The following is a 13,222-nucleotide window of genomic DNA, read 5'->3' on the forward strand; positions in this document are numbered from 1 at the left end:
CTGAGATTAGCAGCAATTTGAAGAGATGGCTCGACCACTTCTTCACTTTGTCGGATACCTTTGGCTAGATTACGTTCTCGAACACCGCGTGGAGCCAGAGCTTGAATCATTGTTCTTAGCTTACTGGGACTGGTGAGTCGACACCACTGCGTAGACTTCGCTTTGTTCCGTTCGACGCCACTACTTGAGGTTAACTGAATGTTACGGGTCAATAAACCCTGATCTGTCACCTGTTCAACCTCGGAATCGGATATCGCTATGACTAGATCCGCATCATCATCTGCAGACGATACTTTGGATGGCCGCTGTTCTCGATGATAGTGCTGATGAGATCTTGTAGTGTCTATCATATCGGTAAATTTTAGTGAACTAGCGTTATCCACAAAAGACTTTTTAAGTACCAAAACTGCATCTCTTAGTGACGGTGGTGGTGCTGATTCATTATGCGTAGAAAGCATTCGTTCGGGAACTGAAGATGCCGCTTCGTCTTCAGTTGTAGGGTTAGCTCTTATTTCTTCCATTAGTGCCCAAATTAGAATGGATTTATAGTGAGCTATGATAGATTTCCACGGCTCGTATAGTGTTTCGTTACAGGCAACCGAGGCTGGAATAATGGAAGAATGGGTCATGAATAATAAAGCGGCCGTTGTAAGCACAACGTCATCCAACCCAAGGCTTGTCATCATTTCATAAATATTTTCTAGAGTACCACTCTCTGGAACAAAACCAGTGTCTTTTGACGATTTGGTACATGGTAAGCAAGTGGTTGACTTTGTTGAAAGATCCAGAGGTTGAACCGAAGCTGGGTTTTCACAAGTATTCTCTGTTTCTACTGTTGCTTCCGAGTTTTTAGGTACTCCGTTTGGACCTGAGAAGTTTTCACAGGATTCCTTGGCTTCTGAAAATGGTTGGTGTGGGGTTTTCTCAAACTCCCCGGATGCTGATTTTGCCTGAGTATCAGAGGCACAGTCAAGATTGTCTGTTGTGTGTAACTCGGCAAGAGACTGTTCACTGTATTCTTGAGCCAGTGGCTCATGTAGAGAACCGTCCGGGTCGGTTTTGGCCACGATTTGCTCTTTGGCCTCTTCAGAAGTGTCCGCAAAAAACCCTTTGATTTCGTTACGTACTGCCTCAGTCTTGGTATCCTGTCTTTTACACTCATTTTCCGCAGCCTGAATTTCGACTTCCATCTTATCAATGAGGAGCTCCTTTGGTGAACTGGTGGGATATTCTTCACTGTCCTTTTTGAAGTTCTCTGATAATTCTTCAGCAAATGATTTCATCTCCTCAAGACCACATGAAGGACTAGGTTTCGGGTGTAACAGATCATTTTCAGTGGGTTCTTGTGGTTCACAAAACACATCGTCTTCTTTCTCAGTTTTTATCTCGTTTTCTATGCAATCTCCATTCAGCTGTGTAGATTCGCAGGATGTCTGAGTTTGGGCTCTGCGTCTACATTCCTCATCACTGGTAAAGGTTGTTAGGGTGTCAGGTTTTGCAAAATTACCTTTCTTATGTATTATTCCACTATCGTTTTCAGACTGTTTGTTGCTGCTCGATGCTACAAAGTGGGAACTCGATTGATTCGCCTGGAAATGACCGTCATTCAGAATCTCATCGTGGACCGCTAGAGGTATAGCGGTCGTGAGTTCTGCTGCTTCGAGAAGTTCTCCACTAATTTTCTCTTCTTGAGTTTCGCAGCATTCATGAATTTCTGAATTGGAGGTGATTTCTTCATTCATGGATTGATGAACATGTGAACTGGAGCCTTGGTTATTTGAATGGTGGTGAGGATGTGCTATACCATGTCCATTCGGTATCACAATTGTATACCGACGTTTTTCGGCCAGTCGTCGACGTGCATGAATTTCCGCCACTAGCTGATCTGGGTCAAAGCCGAAACGTAAATCCACTTCGCCCGCAAAATCACTCTCATCTGCTTTCACATCTGAGTTCACTTTATCTTCACAGCTGAGTGGTTCATTCGGTGCATCGGCGTTACCTTGAACATATATGCCTCCTGAGTGTCCCAAGACATAATACCTTCGAAAGAATCTGTCTTGTCCTAAGTAGAGACCAGATAGGCGAAAAGAGCATTCTTCGATTGCCCGCTGTTTGTGCTCAACGACGCGAACCAAAGTCTCAATCTTTGCTTCAAGTTCATTCACATCTTCTACATCCTCTTCGTCCTTAACTAGGAAGGCATTCATGATGGCCGCAGCCGAAACGGCTGCAGCTGCCGTGGCTGATGCGTTCGGAGCAGCTTCACCACCGGTGCTAGCAGATGCGTTAGCAGTTTTCTCACAGAATTCATGAGCTCCAGTGGCTGAAGTTTCTGAAATGTCTTCAAAGTAGAAAATCGGTTTGCTTTCATCTGTCTTGATACTTTCAAGCTTGTCTTTTTCGGTAGATCGCGATGAACTATCCATACGTTCAGATTCTTTTTTATCTCCGGCAGTTCCTGGGGACCGGGTTGCTTCGGCTGGTGCGATCTCAACACCGCACGGTTCGTTTGAGCTATCCACTGCAGAATTTCGAGCAGCAGATCCCCTAACGGAACTTGTATTATGCAAAAGCTGGTCAACTGGTGTGGTGTCAGTTGTCCCGGTAACTCCGAATTTCCTTGCCATAACGAAGCGCAATCTGGAAGGGAATCACGAAAGATGAAAGATTCCGCTAAGTACATGCATTAAGGAGTGGGTGCGAGCTAGTTCAAAATTCAGTCTTAGACAAACGGATGAGCACTGTTCGCAAACAAGTCATATTATTTCCTATTCTGACGAACTCTGATACAACATTATGACGATCTGCCACAGTTCTGAAGCTGTGCGCTATGTGCTGAATAGCTTTACACAACCCGAAAAACTTTGTCGTAGATACCTGCGAATCTTCGACTCCAAAACCCATTTTTCCCGCCTGAGGGCAGCCTGAAGTTCGATTGTACGATCTACTTCGGTTGATATCAGTCGGCTGGAGCAGACTAGTTCATCGCAAACAAATGCCAACAAGGCACTCTGCTGGTCACTGGAAAGTTCTGTAAAGTGGCAAGGTGGTCGAAGCCAATCTGACATATCGTCCTCGTAGCCATTGCGCCCAATTAGGAACACACGAAGCAATCCGGTAACAGTACTCGGGTTTACCTCCAACTCACTAAACCGCTGACCCAATAGCTGTGTGACCTAGAGGGGCGAAAAGGAGGTTGAAAAAACTTGGGTTAGATAAAGTTCTAACTGAATGAGAACGAGTGGACAAATATACTGAACAACTCAGGTCATTCAAAACACAATGTAAACCCCAGGTTAGATCGTACAAACAACACAAAAACCAAATATCCATGGATGCGCTTCACATTTGGCACCATAATAGTACAATTTACATTCACGCTTTAGCGATAGTCAGTTCGCTACAACGATGCGACTGTATACAAACAAACCCACGTCACTCATATGATTTGTCTACACAGCCCTATTTTCTTCTATAGAGACCCGGAAGACAGTTCACAAAGGAAAGCCGGTTCCTTCGGGACGTATGAAAGTTCATTTGTATTCAAAGTCGACTCGTCAATCAAGGGCAAGCGTGGCTTATCAGTGGCCTGAAGCCTCGTTGCATCAACGACAATCTGTTAAGCCAGTGATACTAGAAGTATTTCGTCCAATCGTCATGGGTTGCCAGTGTGGCAGTTTTAATTGTTCATGGGTACCTGGCATCGCATTTTGCCATAGTTGGCTTACTTTCTGATCATGTATCCGAACAAAATATATTTGTTAGGGCATAGTTCGAATTAAGAGCCACTGTCCACATAACACCTAGGACCTGGTGATGCGAAAAACAGCGATCTCTCCCAATAAGAATAGGAGGGCTATGCAGCGCCTCTCGATTGTCCGTAGTAATGTCAAATGTAGAGGCGACAAATGGTAGCTTGCTCATAATATTTTGTTGTTACCTACTAGAAGCAGCACTAACAGGATTATAAACATACCAAACGCGAGCTAGGTAGTCCAGGATCCAAAATAGCGAACTTCAGCAGTTCAATTAGTAGATGCAGCACCGCTTGTTGACAAGCCGGATCTCTGTCGATTAGGGCGGCCTGCAACATTCCCATTGTTGGAATTGTCTCAGAATCTAAAACAGAGTTGAAAAAGTGCGTGATAAATTATACATCAAGAGACAAAAGTGCGTTTTTTCGCGTCCACTTACTTTCAACAGACGATGGGGTACATAACCTCAAATTCATTGCATTTCCTTTCATGCTGGTGAATGTGGTGGAACACGCGTGCTTACTACCCTGGCCAGCACATCAGAATTTATAGCTGATTAAATGGGGCCGTCAATATTTGTGAATAGTAAACGATGTCCTCGTGTGAGTAGTCACATGCAACTTCTCATCGGTGCACGTATAAAACATACCAAGTACATAAAAAATACCCAAAATCTCATCTGACTTAGTTTAAAGTTATGGAAAACTAACTGATTGCTAAAGGTTTTATCAACTTTTACTGCTTTGCTTTTTTCTGCCACTGTGTATTTCAACACTGTCAACCGGGGATTCCTCAAGTTTAATACTTTTCATTCTTTTTCTTCAACATGCTTGCTTATTAGAACGTAATCCAAGATAACTCGGAAGCCAAGGGACGAACTTGCTAACCAGAAAGTCCGAGCTTTGAAACCAACCCCAGTGCCTCAACTGCTTCTCTCTAGGCTTATGCAACCTGACAGTATTTTACTCCTCGTGCTTCCTCCCGGTGGCACGATAACTAGGCTCCGAAAGGGTAGTACGGATGTATGACTACTGTTAGTAATAATGGCAATGGTATTTAAGACCAGGCCAGTGTGTTAAAATACTGAGCATCTCGGAGAATCCTAATGTGTTAAAATACTGAGCATCTCGGAGAATGGAGTTGAGGCCTTAGCTTCTAATCCTCTGTGTTGTGCTTAAGAACAAGGGAATTATTTGCACCGACATCAAAAATAAACATGATACAATGTGCAAAACCACTTAAAGAAGCCTTTATAGAAGTTTTAGCAGCGAAGTGCATACGCCATCGATCCATGCAAATATACAGTACTTCATTGAAGCAAGACAACTTTCGTGGACCATTTTCTTGAAGCTTTACGCAAAGCATCATCATTCTGATCTGCACATCCGAAAAGCTATCTTGCCTAGAGTGGCAACCAATGAGAAGCAGGCATTTTGAATTTCCGAGTAAGTGGAATTCCGATGAGTTTGCGTGAATGAGAGCAAACGCCGTCATGAATTCCCCATGGGAATCACTTCACTAAAATCGAGTAGGGCCTTTCTGGGAGAACAGCTGCAACCATACAGCAGTGAGGCATCAGTGTCATCACTGATGCTGCTGTCTTTGATGATGATAACGATGATGATGATGATGATGATGATGATGATGATGATGATGGATGATGATGATGATGATGATGATGATGATGATGATGATGATGATGATGATGATGATGATGATGATGATGATGATGATGATGATGATGATGATGATGATGATGATGAGCTGCAGCCTGCGTTTGACGAATAAGCAAAATTAACTGGCCAGGCTCTCCATCACTTCCTCTAGGAAATGGAAGTAGCTGTGCACTTGAGACCGAAAATGTGGGGGGTCACAGTGATTATTGCTGCCAAGATACTTGAGGTGACCAGTTTACTTCTTTGCATTGCGATTACATGACATGCCTATGCCATAGGAAGCGGTAGTGAGTCTTGATATCATAGTAAAAAACAGACGAATCCGCACAATCTACGGCATTGCAGTTTTTAATCATATAATCTGAGAGAACGAGGGAAAAACCGTACACAACTTTCGACACACGATGTTATTCTCGAGGTAGCATACTGGGTCAAGTATTGCCCGCAAAAGAGAATGTCACTTGGGGCCACCGAGCCGAAAGTGAAACGATCTCACCGTAAAACAAGAAACGCGAGTTTTTAGGACCAGATGCGTGTTCCAACTAATTGGCTGAATGCGACCTGGAGGGCTGCAAAGCCATAACTTGAGGTTTTTCCAGCTGATTACTGAAATAAACATCCCCTGAGTAATCGCTGTGCCGTGATCGAAACACCGATACGCAATTAGGGTTACCATCTGATACCCTGACAGTGACATTTGGGAATTTTGGATTAAGTGAATTCAGTCTACACCAGAACGTCCAGAAACCTCGTACGTCTGTGTCGTACTTAGTGGGAATCTCATTAATCTCCAGGGTGATTCGAGTTCCCAACCTCCTGGCTGATGGCTGAAGACTAAACCGTGCGGTTGATCAGCAGCATGACTGACCACCTAGACAAAATATAACGCCACTCATCCTTCAATGTTGAGATTCACATCACGTGGTCACGTGTTGACCGGCTCCTCGAATAATGATATCTGACCGTTTATGCTCTAGGGAAAGGATGGCGACCCATAGCTCCTCTCGTGAAAATCAAAATCAAATCTGTAGGTTTATTGAAAAATTCGTATACCAAATGACTGCTCTTTCAGACCTCATCAGCCTGCCTTGTCATTAAGCTCGCCGACTGCTTTTCACCTCTCATTAGATCCTAGTAACCAATAAGAGGAATTCTAATGTTTTCAGCAACCTTATGAGTAGCGCATTACGAATATACATGAATCGCGATGTCTCGAGTATCGTAGCGACTGAAACATGAGGCGGCCTTGTGCAGCCGATTCATTTGCCTGGAAACATCACAAACGAGAGATTCAGCTGGGTTCCAAGTGAGTCTCTGATAAGACCAAATTTGTTTGTAAATGAGTGTACTTCGCTAATTCTACTATTTATTCCGTGGAGCAAAATTTCAGATACGCGAATCAGTGCATTGTGTCCATTCCTCGCAGTGAAAAAAACGCACTGAAAGTTTAACCCACTCTGGGCAATATTATGCGGATCCACTACTCAGCGACAAACTGTCCACTCTGGTATTGCAGAGGATTGTTATGGTGATGTTCCCACGTGGAGAAACGTCATACGATCTTATACGAAGCCAAACCTATGAGATAAGCTATACCACCGATTCTGTTAGGGAATTTGATCCGGGTGAAAAGAATTTCAACCTCAGTATCTCAAACAAACTGGAATTTCGCGTTCAGTAAAGAGTGGATTTTTCTTCGAGTACGATGTACGTTGTCACTTGTACGTGGTACTCTTTCTACATTCACTACCTAAGTACCTGCGAAAAGGATGCACGCTTATGCCGGCAGCTTTGTCAACTCCTCTAGTGCACCTTACATCACATCACACATGTCCACCATTAAAGCAGGACAACGACAAGCGGAAATGCAAAACAACCACACCTGGCCAGTTTCTTTCCATACTTGTATACAAATTCTTGACCCAAATCGAACGGTATTTCGATCGAACCACCAACTACCTACCAATATCCCATTCAACTGACCGAACAACGTTTTGTCAAGGCACAGATACACCGCCGTCCGCATCTCCTTGTTCTCTCTCACTCTCTCTCTCTCGCCTGCGCGTTACCACAGCCTGTGGGATAGTATGGCACGTGAACACAACACGTTCGAAACAACCCACAAGGCCAACGTGTGTCTTGGATGAGTGAGAATGCGAATGGTGGACAATATTGAGGTGAGACGAGAAAAAAAGGTTTTAAAAGTTGGTCTACCCTGTCGATTAATTGGTGGATAAAGCAGACAGAAGCAGTGTGCCTGAACACGGCATATTGGCTCTATGTAACAAATACACTAACCATATCAGCACAGTTCAGATTGATCCAATGAGCAAACTGAGTTAAAATCATAGTGAACTGAAAGTAACTTAATCATAAGTTATCAGGGCTAAACATAGCCTTGACAAAATAAGAGAAACGATTTGAGGGGAAAAGTGTAGCACAAAAAGCAAAACAAGCACATAATGAAGTAAAGAAAAGATGAAAGAATGCGGTGCAACTTAAGTCTGTTGATTGAGCAATCGGCTAGTAAGTGCCTTATAAATCCAAAACAAAATGGCTGATTTTCGAACTCCATTATCTATGTTGTGGAAACTATTTGGTCTAAAAACATCGAGTGTTGCAATAACTGCTACCCAGTTGTTTGTCATATCTTAGTTTGATGGTAGTATGATCAGATTTGGCAATCTTCGATTGATATTTTGCCTTGTAAGCGAATTCAATCTATCTCGAAAAGCCAAGAACCACTGTACGGCTGTCTCATCGTTATTGAAAACAATCAGCAGTGCGCATCTCACAAACAACCTCCAGGTTGGTAGCTTGAAAACAACCTTTGGGCCAGTAACGCTTGTTTAGCAGTCATTAACTCGCGGTTAGACGGGATATAGCGCCACCATCTTCCAATCACGGGGACCTCATCACGTGGTCGCGTTTTGACTGGTTCCTTGAGTCACGATTTATCAGACAGAAATTCCTCTCATCTTTCGAAATTATTCTTCATCTGAGCTGCTTGAAAATTGATGGTACTAATGATTGATGATGGTACCATCAACTTATGAATTTCCATTTGAGAAGTCGTCACTCGTGGAACCAGTCAATACGTGATCACATGATGCGGTTTCCGTGATTGAAGGATGGTTGGCGCTATATCCTGTCTGAGTGACAGTTAATCACACTTCTGTTGAACCACTCGCAGCCCGACGGTCGAGTGTTCAAGCACTTTCTAAGCTAAATTCTGGAAGAGAATATCAAAACAAACTGTGTTCTTGGCCAGTTGCAACCTCCTTCATATAGCCCCTCTTGTGACCACTCATTTGACGACGAGCTGGATTCACGTAAGAAGTGCTAAGAATTGCCAGTCATTCATCAGGAAGTCAAAAGTTTCGCCTGCAACCAAACATGACAACAAAGTTCATTTCTGGTGGATAACAAGAAACAGGCTACTGAGTGAAAGGATTACATGTAATCCCCTTCCATGGCTGTCAAAAGACTCTTATCTGCTTCTGTGGACCGTCAATTTCATGGTCACCATCTGTGGCCGACTAGTTACTTTAGGTAATTTGTTAACCCGTTGATAACAAAACAAACAAAGCCGGTTAGTGCATGCGCATAATTCCTAAAGCTGATGAACTAGGTAATTCACAATAATTCTGATCGAATAAAATTTTTTACTCTTCTGGTTTAGGGCGCTTCGACTGATGCTTGGGTGTCACTGGTGGGTTCATTGGTTTGTGTGGGTTTGTGAATGCTACACCTTAGTAATGGGGGCAAGATTACATAGGCACTTGATCAACTTGAACCGTGCAATTCAGACCCAAGCTAATTCTCATCTCCATCAATAACCTTACGCCGCTCAGCGGCATGAATCACAATCTCCGAATCAAAAGTTCAGCGACTTCGAAATCCGTGTAGTTCCACGCCTGTAGCAAACGACGAGCCATTGACGAATCTTCAGGTAAACCCCAACATCAATCTGTGTTTCTCAGACCACTTTTTTCTCCGTGTCCACCGATTCCGGTGTAAGGCCCCCTAGCCCTCTGTCCTATACAGATCACACTGCAGTCATTGCATCTGACTTTGTAGACGGATCCTGGTCCTATTCAGTAGGAGGCGATCCTTCATCAGCACCAGTACAGAGAGCAGGGTATTTTCATTCTGGAACGCTTCTTTCGTGTTAGTTTTGTTTAGGATCCTTCAAATGACTTCGGATGTCTCTGGTTTTTATGGGATGACAGCAGTTCCAGTCCACTCCCTGCTGGGTCCCGCTGCAGGTAACAGTGCTGTTTGTGACTTGTCACGTATCAGATTAGTCTGCTCTTTACTTCAATTTGGGCCCTAACTTGAGTTTCAAACATGTATTCCAGAGCACGGTAGAATCCCTTCAGCGCACCAGAACCACCAAAGGCACCTTGATTTAGTGATAAATCAGGCAGCATAGTGATATTTTGATTCACAGGACCTGCTATTACATCGTCCACAAATGATGAAGAGTGTTGAGGGAAATACTCGATGACATGACAAGTACCTCCCATTGTTTGGTATATCGAACGATCGCTCTACAAATCGATTATATATTCAGTGCTCTCCTCTCGTCGTTATATTAACGAGATCAGCAGTGTGCTTGTCTACTTGCAACTAAATGGTTACTTCTTGCTGCCCGATTATGAACTCTTTGACTAGACTGCTTTGTATCCCTTTATCGTTTACTTTGTTTGCATGAAAATAAGAAGGAATGTGACGCTTTATTGACATTAGTCTCATACAAATGATAGTTAAAAGTAGGTCTGCTTGTAGAATGGACTTACCGACACAAAGAATTTCCGTGAAAGCGTGCAGGAATTCCACAACCAGCAAGCAATCAGAAAATGCCTGGCTAGAAAGTCGGTTACCTTCGATTGGATCGAGTTTCGGGAGGGGCTGGAAAATGTGAGAGCGGTTTCATAGAGAACAGGAAACAGCCAGGATGTGTGAATTCAAAGCTGATTAGCTCGTGACCAAAAAACCCATAATAGTTCTAACAGTCAAATCAACATTACCTTCAAATTCAGGAGTCGGAGATCTTCAACTGGTTTTTTGAGTTCATACTCCATGCGCTCATTGACTTTCTGGAATTGAAGTGAAGAAACCAAGCGGATAAACAGCTTGTCCCAGCTAATGTATTTTTTCACACAAATAAAAAGTATACACGGAGCACCCAAACCACAACTAACAGATTTATTTTGAATAAACTAGCCTGGTCCTTGGAAAAAATCACAACCTAAATTGGGCGCGGGTCATACGGGAGCAGAAAGTGAAGCTTTGATAGTGAATGAAATGCGAATGAATCCCCATTCTGTTTCTTCAAACCATATTCGATCTCCTAAATTGGAATACAGGTTATACAGATTATACAATCCGTGATATACCTTGTTTCATCATCCGTTTTCTTATTAAGAAGCAGCAGGTGCAATTTGTGGTGATTATGACTTTGGTGCAAGATGCTAACAGTGACCAACTCAGTCGATTCCGACAAACTCAGTTTTCAAAGTGGATTAACCGCTATCACAATCTTCATCTTCATCTTTGTCATCTTCAAAATAAAAGTTCTCACCAAGATAAAACCCTAAATATTCTGTACAAAACAATCTAAACGCTGTATGGATAAAAATGTGGCGATAACACCGAAGAAAACCCAAACGCTGGTTTATCTACTGAGGAGAAAATTTCGGGGGCCCGGAACTTCCCTCAGTACGCTAGTCTGTCGTGGATAGAATTCACAGTTTCCAATGTTGCCTATCGATCCAAATTCGCCTACCAGTTATTTCCGGGCACAATAAACCACCACGTTAGCGAACTATTTTCGCCTGAACTCAGGTCGGGCGGTCAGATACACCCATAGTACGATTGGCTGGAAACTTTTACAGTAGGAACGCCAACTAAATAAAATACGCCTGAAGGATAGGATAAAAATTGGAGGTAAGCCTGATTGTCTGTCGCTAACTCACCAGGTATGTTATGGAAAAACCAGTTTAGTTTCGCAAAACCGGTGAACGGAGACCTGATAAGTGCAAGCAAAAATAATTTGGGCTTCCTCTTGCTACATTGAAGTACTGTCCTCTGTGTCTATCTCTGTCTCTACCTCACATTTAGTTTCCACCATCTTCTCCTTTATTGCGGCACGCTCTGTCTGGAAAATTCTTAAGTACCGATACTCTCAGTCGCGCCTACCTGACTGCTACAATCCTAATATGCGATCCGCAAGTTAACGTATTGAGCTGAACTGTAACATTCCCATCAAAATGCTTGACTGAGATAAGAATCCACTGCGCTTTCCTAGATCAACCCAAATTCCCCCACAACCATTCTTCTGTTCATCGAAAGTGTAACTAACCCTGATTCTGGTTGCTTCCGCGATTCTGCAAAAGGGTTTTCAGTTCGTACTTCAAATAATTCTCAAGGTGAGTGTCATTTCGGATCAGTGTAAACAGCCATTAATGAGATACACTAGGTAAAGTTCTGCTTCGAAATCTTCGCCTGTTCCTCCTTCCACTTATGCCATTCGAAGCTTTCAGTGTTATTGGACTACAACCTAACCCTACACTCAATCGTTCAACCCCTGCTTCCTGGTCCATCACTCATTTAGCGGTCTCCTGTCGTCTTTTCTTTGAGCCAGTCATAATCGAAGCTTTACGCTCAGAAACATCTCCCCATCAAAGCCTTATTTTTTTAAATTTCACGTTCTATTTAATATGGAATAATGCTATAAAATTTGGAATAACCAACCTCCTGCTAACAAAGGTAGTGATTGATGTGTCGAGTCCCCACTCTTTTTCGAGTCCTCTTTCGTCATAGGCATAGGGCGTATCTATATGTTATTGTCACTCTCAAGACAATATTCAACTAATTTCTGTTCTTCTGGCCAACCTTATCAAGTATAAACACTTCATTATTGAGTATTATTCTTTTCCTTCATATTCCTCCCGGAACTTCCGGCCTGTAGAAGCCTATGAAAAACTGTCTGTTCGAGTTCTCACAACTGTTCATTCTCAACAATAAAGTTAATGTTTGCTCAAATCGTCACGACATTCCTTTGCTCCGTATTTTTCGTTTATTGTTCTTGTTATTTATATCACTGAGGTTCTTTCAGTGCGTTGGGTCATAAACAGTGTCAATTCTAAAAAGACTCCTTTTTGTGTGCAAGGCGCTTATGAGTAGTGGAAAATTTAGGGCTTGATTCTGAGTAGAGACCACTTCCTAATGGAGACGCCTCCAGTGCTACACTGTCTTGCATATTTGTATGGAATTTCGACCTGCTATACTGGCTACTTCGGTGGGAAAAATCCACAGCCGAGTGACCAAACTGATTGTTGTAAATATGAAAAAAACTGTTTATTTACCAGTGCCAGCAGCTGTTCCCGCTGTTCGAGAAGCACCTTCTGCCTGTGTGCCTTTTTCTCCTTGTTCAGTCGGAGTTGTTCTTCAGCCAGTTGAACAAAAAATTGTTTCATACAATCCCGTTCCTATGAAACAGATCGAATAGACGTTGAAAGTGACATTCATGCGTGCAAAGAATATGAACAAGAATCTCGTTGATAAAACGGAAGGAAAGCTTTAGGATAGCGTGATAATAACTAACTCAGTCCTGAGAAGATTAATCATCTCAACTCACTATAGAACTGTTTAGACCGGATATCTAAAGATCAGGAAATTATCTAGATTATGGTGCCTTATGCTGTCTCGGAACAATGTCACCGTTGAATATTCCACTCCCCACTACATCCTGTTGTTACGGCCTCGACCGGCGACGAGATG

General features: G+C 42.9%; 1 protein-coding gene across 1 annotated transcript in view; it reads right to left on the reverse strand.

The window, feature by feature from the left end:
* Window positions 1–13,222, reverse strand: part of T265_01262 (hypothetical protein) — a gene marked incomplete at both ends in the record, with an annotated part of 90,700 nt that overhangs the window by 20,108 nt on the left and 57,370 nt on the right. Inside the window, 6 exons of the mRNA XM_009165247.1 lie at window positions 2–2,643; window positions 2,881–3,179; window positions 3,980–4,122; window positions 10,237–10,348; window positions 10,468–10,536; window positions 12,808–12,930. Of these exons, the coding sequence (XP_009163511.1) occupies window positions 2–2,643; window positions 2,881–3,179; window positions 3,980–4,122; window positions 10,237–10,348; window positions 10,468–10,536; window positions 12,808–12,930 (3,388 nt within the window). The remainder of the gene's footprint in view (window position 1; window positions 2,644–2,880; window positions 3,180–3,979; window positions 4,123–10,236; window positions 10,349–10,467; window positions 10,537–12,807; window positions 12,931–13,222) is intronic.

The sequence above is a fragment of the Opisthorchis viverrini genome (assembly GCF_000715545.1).
Source record: "Opisthorchis viverrini unplaced genomic scaffold opera_v5_13, whole genome shotgun sequence".
NCBI classification, from domain to species: domain Eukaryota; kingdom Metazoa; phylum Platyhelminthes; class Trematoda; order Opisthorchiida; family Opisthorchiidae; genus Opisthorchis; species Opisthorchis viverrini.